This window comes from Gymnodraco acuticeps, unplaced genomic scaffold (assembly GCF_902827175.1).
Source record: "Gymnodraco acuticeps unplaced genomic scaffold, fGymAcu1.1, whole genome shotgun sequence".
Classification (NCBI taxonomy): Eukaryota; Metazoa; Chordata; class Actinopteri; order Perciformes; family Bathydraconidae; genus Gymnodraco; species Gymnodraco acuticeps.
In genome coordinates, this window is record NW_022992170.1 from 254,072 (window position 1) to 263,283 (window position 9,212).

Here is a 9,212-nt window from a genome sequence, read left to right on the forward strand (position 1 = left end):
GGTGAAACTAGGCTACTAGCTACAGTACAGATGGAACTAGATGAGCTGTTAACTCTCGCTCTGAATTATTTTTTTTTAATTCTCGCTCTGACTTAGACAGGTTAAAAGAGACACACACATTTTTCCCACCCGCAGTCCGCGAAGACCCGCCCTACTGTGCCTCTGATTCGCAGATTGTTTGGGGGGAAAAAACGCTGACTGGATGCTGAATGTGATTGGACCAAAGCGTTGACACACACAGGTGGAACACAGTGGAACAGTCAGACATGCAGAGCGCTGTTTGCAGTGGACATAGCGGAGAATTTTGACTCGTTGCGAATGCGTTGTGGCGATGTCTCACATATAATACAGAGAGATAATACATATGAAAAGTATAATTTGCTCAGAGTCCGGAGACAGTGGTGGTTCGGTCCGGATCCGGACCGGAGTCCGTAGTTTGAGGATGCCTGGCGTAGATGAATCCCATCAACAATGCACATGCCTTTGTTTGGTTTCCGCACAAAACTCTGTCTCCCTCTATGACAATAGACACATCTGCTGGTCCCGTCCCTGGCATCATGGATCACAAGCACCTTCATAGTTTGGTCCACGACGTTGTCAGGCTCGTCCTCCATGTTGAAAAGAAAGAAAGAAAAGCATATTCTCTTTAAATTAGGCATATTAACAAGAAGCTACTATACAATATAGGCTTTGTGGTCTAGCATTAAGCCTAATCAATAAAACCAGGGATTGACTTTTTTAAAATGATTTGTAAAAATGTGTGGCAGCGATTAAAAATAAAACAAGAATTCTAACTTATATAAAAAATGTCAGACCCAGTCAAATTGCCCATCGATCTAATCAATGACATTAAATTGATTCTTTCCCATGAACATAACTTTTCAGTGCATGATTTTATTTATCTTATTTCACTTTAACACCAAAAGAAGGTTTTTGTTTTTAGGTAGTTTTATGTTAAGTAGCAAGCACATCAGTACATTATCCCTAAATCATGTTCCTGTGAATGCTAAACCATTTATAAAAACAATAAGATGTTTACAGATTTACAGCAATAAATTGCATATTTATTTGTTAGGTGTAAGAGTGGTTAATCACAGAAATTAAACAATGGTATCAGAGCAACCTCCGAAATAACTTCATTAAAATCTTGAAGTGATCAGTCTTTAATGACATACCTGGCTGTCTTGAAAAAGGTCTTCTTGGCGTTCCCCAAGGTCTTCAATCAGGCACCTGGCCACTGCATCTCTTTTTCCCAACACTCTGGGCCTGTGAGGAAATGCATTTTAGTGAGAAGACTTATTGCTGCATTTTCATATTCTTGAATGAAACATTTAAATAAATGTACCTCATCAATTGTGCTCAGAAGAGGGCGCATCCTGGAGCCAGCATCTCCTCCTTTGGCACGCATCAGCTGGAGCGACGTGGTGTTAGTGTACCCATCCAGTTTCAGCATCAAAGTCTCTTCCAGTGAAAGAGTTGTTATGTGTCGGAACTCCTCCTTGATCTAATAAAGAGCATAGGGGACAACACTCATTACTCACAACTCTGACAACAGTGAGTTGAAATGGAAAATAATAAACATAATGTTCTCACCTGAGCCTCATTGAATAAACCAGGCCATCTCTCCTTGAAGACACTGACACGTGGGCTGAGGGTCACCACCTCCACTCCACTACGAATTGTCTGCAGGATTTAAAATGTATAGGACTTAGGTGCCGTCTCTGAGGATGTTACACTTATAGTCACATTTCTTACACTGAACATTACCAACAAAATAACACAATTAAACATTTTTATGTAGAAAAATCCTAAAATATATAACAATGAGCTTTGGCTCTGCTCCGTGGTAATCTCTCCAGTCCTCACGATAATATACAGTAAGCTTAATGTAAACATAAGTCTATAGGCTATTGCTGCAGCTATACCTCAAAAAAGACAAATTAATCATAAATCATTATTACTGTGGCTTGGCAGAATATACGATGGTTATTTTTCACTAAGAGATAGTCGCAAGATAGTTGTCTCAGTATTGATCGTTTCATGCACGCTCATATGAATACAGACACACGAGGAAACTGACGGCCGACGTTAGATAGACTAAGAGAGATGCTACAAGCTAGCTTCAACTTAGTTAGCCTTGTGCATTATTTGAATGTGTCCCCCGCAAACCGTTACTGTACTCAATACTACTCAACCGGGTCAGAGTTCGTCATATTACTTGAACTGACATGTTATTTAATAAACGGCTACTGATTTTTGCAGTGTGCATCACCATTGGATACTGTGTGGAAAATAACATTGGACAAACACACCTTATATAGAGGACGACCAACTTCAAAGGTTGATTTAAACGAATGCCGCCTTCCGCGCGCTGTTCTTGTTAGTACTTAGCTAGCAAACAATAGCCTTCTCTGCTAAGCATGCACGATGCTAACGTGAAACACAACTTGGCAGGTTAACTTACATTAATATACAACTGTCGCCGTGACGCTTAACTCATTTCAGACGGCATGCCGTCAACATGCAAATTATTGCTGTAATAACAATTATTAACAATATGGAGCTAAACATCATAGTGCTTTACTCTTAGCTCCTATGTTAGCTACAGCTATCTAGCATCATTGACCGACTTCCAGTGAGTAATAGATGAGAACAAACTTAAATTCCTTGTCTAACAGTGAAGCAAGCAGACAACAAGTCTTGTGATGAACCTCAAAAAACGTGAACATTTATATGTAGGACATGATAGACAGTAATATCTTACCTTCCAACATTTCCACACACCAAGAGGAGGGAGGCGCGAAAGAGAACCGTTTCTCTGGCCTGCAGCCAAGAATCACCGCAGACGCATGCGCAAAGGGGCAGTGTGGGCCTAATGTCTTCAAGTAGATTTTACCCAGATTGTTTGTGTTTCAGTTGGTACTGTCAGAAATTAGGTAGTGTAGGTAGAATTTACCCATTCATATATACTAACAATGCTCACTTATATAGGGGCAGCTTTTTAGGATCTGTAAAAGAAGAGGAAATGGCAACATTGCCTACATTTGTACTGATAAAATAACAACACTTTGTCTATGCATTATTTCCATACTTACCATCCCTTCAACATCCTGTGGTCGTCCCAAAGTCCAAAAGTCAGTGCGTGTAAGGATCTGGTTGTTTAAATAGGCAAGGCGTTCATCTGGGCTTCCTCTGCTGTCCAATACCTGTGAAAGCTGACAGATAGACACATTTAGAAAATTATTTTTAAAATCTCCATGGTGTGTTCTAGATTCAAACAGTCTATTCACCATATTTTCCTGTGTTTGAGTCAGCTTCTGTCCCCAACAGGACTGGTGGGCCTTTACTGTATGAAGAGTCAGTTGTGGGGTCGTCGTCTCTTTGCTTTGATGCCCTTCATTTGAGAAAAGAATACCAAGACTGTCATAGATAACCACATGCACTATGTTTATCCTCTATCAATTTCAAATACATAGACCATATTAGATGAATACACAATTACATGCACACAGAGCAAGCTTTTCATGATTACCCAAGTTGATTCTTCCATTAACATCAAGGCTAAACGCAGTTTTCTTGAACTGTTCTTTCACTTTGTTATTTCGGTCCACATTGTAGAGGTGCAAGATATTCCTCTGTAGGAAGATGTGTGCAGAGGGTGTGAGCATATTAAGGAAATAATTGTTTTTCCGCATCCCGGAGAATAACTGCTCAGCACACTGGCTGTTAATGTGCCCAGCAAGCTCTGGAACAAGTTCAATTCTCTGAAGGAGATCCCTGTCATCTTTGCTGTTGCATTGATGGAAAACATCAAGCAAAGCATAATGATCAGACGATCCAGTGATTGGATGGCAGTCCTTGTCCTCTTCCTCTTTCCTGTGCTTAAGCCATGCCAAATCTACCCTAAGCTTCCTCTCTGTAGCCAGTTTGATGTTCTTTGGTGAGGGAGGAAGTAACCTCCCCTCATGTGGATGGAAGTAAGGATCCAGTGGTTGTCGGCAGTTGGCATGACTGGCCAGCCCCCTTGCGTAGTCATACACTGTAACTTTGGAAAATGTTTCCATGACAGAAGCATGTCGGTGAAGTCTCTGGGACTCTCAGCTCTGAGATTAAACTTTACAGAATACACGACTCCACATGGGCACATTACTACAGCCCAACCACCTAGAAAGAAAGAAAATCCTCAGTAAACTTGGTAAAATGATAATCATGCAATTTGATTTAGACAAGCTAGCATAAGACATAATTATGTGCTGATGGGATCACTAACCAGAGGCACCCCAGACTTTCTCAAACACTTTATTATATGTCCTCCTGCTGGCCATTTTCTCACGAAGACGAAGGACAAGGTCCATCTTAGAGCCCTTGCTGTCGAGGCCACACTGCTTACATAGAGCCCTAACCTCTGCTACCTATTGTGACATGAAAAGTAGATGCATCTGACTCGCATTACATTTAAAATTGTATCAGGAAGGTAGATAGAGGTTCTGGATCTACCTTTAGGTTTAACACCTCATCAGCCAGTCGCTCTTCTGTCACCCGCTCGTCCGCATCAGTGGAGACATCTGGCACATGGATCTTGGCATACTCCGTGTTGAACACAATATCTGACTGTCTGGTATGCTGTCCAATCCACGGTGCCCAGTTTTGATAACTTGGACGGACAATGAAAGGATTCTTGCCGTCACCTGAAATATATGTCAAACATTTAAGTATATAAAGTGTAATTTACTTTTTTCCATAGAATCATAACTTCCAGGATGCATCGGCAAATTGCCCTAGATTGTGTGATCTAGTGTTGAAATACCATTTCACAGCATTTTCTTGCTTTAAAACTGATGATACAGATAACTTACTGGGATAGAAACCACGGCTTAGGATTTCCATAGTCACTGCATCCCAGAAGTCTTTCACATTGACTCTACCATCATACTGCTGAGGTGGATTTTGGATTTCACTGACTGAGGAGAAAATCAGTTGAATGAAACTGAAAATGTAAAACCAAAACTGAACAAAACACGATAAACCACTGCTACAACACTTTTAAAAAGCTTTGAGATCTTGCAATGTATTTCAGTTATGATTGACTTATTTCTATTGTATAGAAAATTCAACTCAGTTAAGCTTTTTACCAGGCATAGCCTACTGTTGAAAATGATCGACAGATTAATCAACAATGAAAATAATCATTAGTTGCAGCCCTATTTTTCTGCATAAAGTCGATTGTAAAATCAATAAATCTGAAATAACCTTTTGTTCTGCCGATACAAATTTGCCTGTTTTGATTACGTAGATAATGTGTATACTGGTAGAAATCAAAAAGCCTAACCTGTAATGCATTTCTTAAAGTAAGGCACAAATGTAGAGAGAGCATCATGTGGTTATCGAAATTGTGGATTCCATCCTGCCACTCCTGATAGCGGAAGACCATACCGCAACTGGGACATGTCTTTTTGTATGTCGATATGCCTGAAAGTGCAAATGTAGCATACATGTCATATAAAAATACATTATGTGAATTGTGTTTCAGCAATACACTTTAAAGCAAAACATTTTTGCTATCGCTAGTTATCAAGTAGGCTACGCTACAGCATCCATGCAATGTCACTGACCTTCAACGATGCCAGAGTATGTTAAAATCCTCGCTTTACTGGTGATCAACTGGGGGTCGCTGAGGACACTCTGTTCAACACATTCCTTGCAAGTGATCTCAGCAGGAACAAGATGCTTAGGAAATCCAAGTGAAGCCTTTGCATTTCTGGAGTTTGCAACCAGTGTCACGGGAAGTTCAGGTGGTATTTTTTTGTGAGACGTGATGTATTTCAAAATCCTTTCAATACCTCTGTCGGTGATTGGGTAATTTTCTTTGTCAGAGTGCTTCAGTTGGCCTTCATTCAGTGAAGAGTTATCTTCTGTACTCTTAACTCTTTTGAATAGGTCCCTCCTTGTCTCAAAAAGATGCCATTTGCCTATAGCCTTGTGGATGCATGACTTTTTGGAAATCGTACAAGGGCAATGCCAAGTGTTTTTCTTTGTGTCATATGCCACAACTACCCTTCCAAGCCTGCTGTAGTATGACACTGAAGGTTCAAAAACTTGCGGGGTCTTGACTGTCGGTGGTGCCACCGGAGTCTGCAGGTTACCTTGCGGGGTCTTGACTGTCGGTGGTGCCACCGGAGTCTGCAGGTGACCTTGTGGGGTCTTGACTGTCGGTGGTGCCACCGGAGTCTGCAGGTTACCTTGCGGTGTCTTGACTGTCGGTGGTGCAACCGGAGTCTGCAGGTTACCTTGCGGTGTCTTGACTGTCGGTGGTGCCACCGGAGTCTGCAGGTTACCTTGCGGTGTCTTGACTGTCGGTGGTGCCACCGGAGTCTGCAGGTGACCTTGTGGGGTCTTGACTGTCGGTGGTGCCACCGGAGTCTGCAGGTTACCTTGCGGAAGTTCTTGACTGTCGGTGGTTGCCACCGGAGTCTGCAGGTTACCTTGCGGTGTCTTGACTGTCGGTGGTGCAACCGGAGTCTGCAGGTTACCTTGCGGTTTCGTGACTGTCGGTGGTGCCACCGGAGTCTGCAGGTGACCTTGTGGGGTCTTGACTGTCGGTGGTGCCACCGGAGTCTGCAGGTTACCTTGCGGAGTCTTGACTGTCGGTGGTGCCACCGGAGTCTGCAGGTTACCTTGCGGTGTCTTGATTGTCTGTGGTGCCACCAGAGTTTGCAGGGTTCCAGTTATTGTATTGTCCAACACACTGTGACTCGAGAGGTGCTTGGTGATTTGGTCTCTTTTTTGATTAGTGTAGCTGGACACAACAGTGGAAGTGCGTAGTTGAGCGGCACTTCAGACCACATCTAGCAATGGTGAACTCTGAAAGAAGTTAAAAAACAATAGTGGGTAATAGAAACACATGCTTTAACTATATTAATGTTATATCATACTTAACATAAGTTAAAAGTAACATAATAATCAGTAGCCATAAACAAAAGCAGATATACACAGATGTAAACAGATAGATAAACTGATGGTCAACTGACAAAATAGGATGATCAGTATATCAACTATAAAGAATTAAGAAAATGTTTGTGTAAACTATCCAACAGATTAAGATTATTAAAAGATGTGCAACAATTGTCAATCTACTAGCAAAATAGCACTGCAGCTGACAGTGGCTGACAGTTAACAATATTTTGCAGCTCTTTTTGGTAGCAATACATGTATGTATGTAGTGCTTATATGCTTATAGATGCAGTATATTTACAGTGCATATGTAAGGCTATTTCTGCTGTACACCAGTATAAAGGTAATACCTTAGTGTTCTACTTGTTTACTTTTACCCTTTACTAGTATTTTAAATATGTATCTTTCTACCTTGCTTGTGCATCACTTTCCTTTGGGATAAATAAAGTACCTATATGTATGTTGTCTGTTCACATGCATTTTGTTTGTTGTTCAAGTTATGCCCTAACATTGGCTTTTACCTTTATGTTTCACCGTTGCATGATTTTTTATGTGGTAAATCACCAAATGCCTTTCTGCAGTCTTATAAGAGCAGAATGGGCACTGATAAAAAGGTGAACCGGCGGACTGTAGGGGCACAGGTTCTTCTCCCTCACCCTCAGTAAGAATGGTATGGTGTCTGAGGAAGAACACAAAATGGAATACATTCAAATCAGAGTCTACATGTATCAAATGTTGTTATTTCTTTAAGCAGATCGATTCAGTTGGTTTGTAAGAATTTAAAAACACATCAAGATGAACAATGTAGATATTCTAAATCTATGGATTCTTACGAACATTTCAAGACCAAGCATGCTGCGCTAACTTATTGGTACGGCCATACAGACAACTTACAAGGTAGGAAGGCAGTGAATGTCTACTGGGTTGCATAATACATAATTTATTACCTTCGGTCGTTCCCTTCCATGATGTATCATCGTCTTCAAATGTAATAACGCGGACAAACAGACCAACTAGGTGAGCATATGGTTCTTCTATCGTCTATATCTCTCAAAATATACTATTATCTTCTTTCTTCTTCTTCTTTCTGTCTTATTCTTCTTCTTCCTTCTTCTTCTTCTTCTTCTTCTTCTTCTTCTTCTCTTCTTCTTCTCTTCTCTTCTTTCTTCTTCTTTTCTTCTTCTTCTTCTTCTTCTTCTTCTTCTTCTTCTTCTTCTTCTTCTTCTTCTTCTTCTTCTTCTTCTTCTTCTTCTTCTTCTTCTTCTTCTTCTTCTTCTTCTTCTTTTTATCCGACCCCGCCCCATTCCGCGTTCCGCGGCGGGGACCTTCTCCCTCCACCTGCCGAGTTCCAGCAGGAAACCCAACGGATCACAGTGTCTGGTGATCTACACCCCTCCCCCTGTTTCCTGAGAGGCTGTGCTAGATTCCACTGTAGACCCACCCATTTGTTCCATTGCAGGGTTTTACTTGGTGCTTCATTCACTAATACAAAAAGACAGCTAACTAGGTAACCTTTGGTCTTTGCTGAGGCCTTGGTTCACACAGTATGATTCCTGGACTAACAGTAGAAGTTGTTACTTCAATAAGGTTTGCAGCTCCGCCGTCGCTGTTATTGATCATTGTGAAGAGCAGGCAGACGTTTTGTTTTTTAGCAGCCATCGGATGGAATCAATACATGGGCTACCCCTGCGAGATGGAGTTCATGACTTTATGAGCTGTTCATGAGCACTCATGAAACATTCATGAACAACTCATTATATGTTCACTTGTCATGTTCATGAACCAAAATTCTTAAAATGCTCATGAACCATTTTAAAGAGCAGTTCATGAAATGTTTATGAACATTGTTCATTCATATAAAGTTCCTGTTTTGCTCATGACAGACTTTTATGAGCAATTTATGAACTTTTCATGATCCAGCCAATCACAAAATTATAATTAAAACCCCAAAAAGTTTGCATGAGCATTACATGAACTTTTCATGACTATGAGCATTTCATGAATTTTGGATGATTGTGGCAAGTTCAGAATATTTTTGAATATTCATGAGCATTTTATGAACTTTTGATGATCAGTGTGATGATTTTAAAAGACCTCTTGAATATTCATCTACTATTTGAACATTTCTTTATTTTTTAAAACTTTTAATCTTAAAACAAAACAATAGTGCATTTGAAACTGAACATTATCTGTATTTATTTTGGTGACATTCATATCATTTTATGGTTTATCTGTACTGTTTGAGAAGCAGTACGAGTAAG

The 9,212-nt window shown here is 40.6% G+C and overlaps 1 protein-coding gene and 1 long non-coding RNA gene across 2 annotated transcripts; both read right to left on the bottom strand.

Moving 5' to 3' along the window:
* Nucleotides 1-277: 277 nt before the first annotated feature.
* LOC117538731 lies at nt 278-6,492 on the bottom strand (the record flags this gene model as incomplete). Its single annotated transcript, XM_034204634.1, is given in 15 exon segments — nt 278-608; nt 1,176-1,266; nt 1,346-1,504; nt 1,594-1,683; nt 2,765-2,879; nt 2,984-3,008; nt 3,096-3,215; nt 3,291-3,394; nt 3,533-4,048; nt 4,051-4,164; nt 4,271-4,412; nt 4,498-4,688; nt 4,857-4,961; nt 5,290-5,469; nt 5,613-6,492. Coding segments are annotated over 12 exon segments (2,520 nt in total), but the record flags the coding sequence as incomplete, so codon positions are not given.
* Nucleotide 6,493: 1 nt separating this feature from the next.
* On the bottom strand, nt 6,494-8,007 carry LOC117538734. The gene is made up of 3 exons (XR_004567904.1): nt 7,899-8,007; nt 7,473-7,630; nt 6,494-6,861 (listed from the first exon to the last, which is right to left on the bottom strand). It is a non-coding gene; the product is annotated as an uncharacterized LOC117538734 (long non-coding RNA).
* Nucleotides 8,008-9,212: the final 1,205 nt, after the last annotated feature.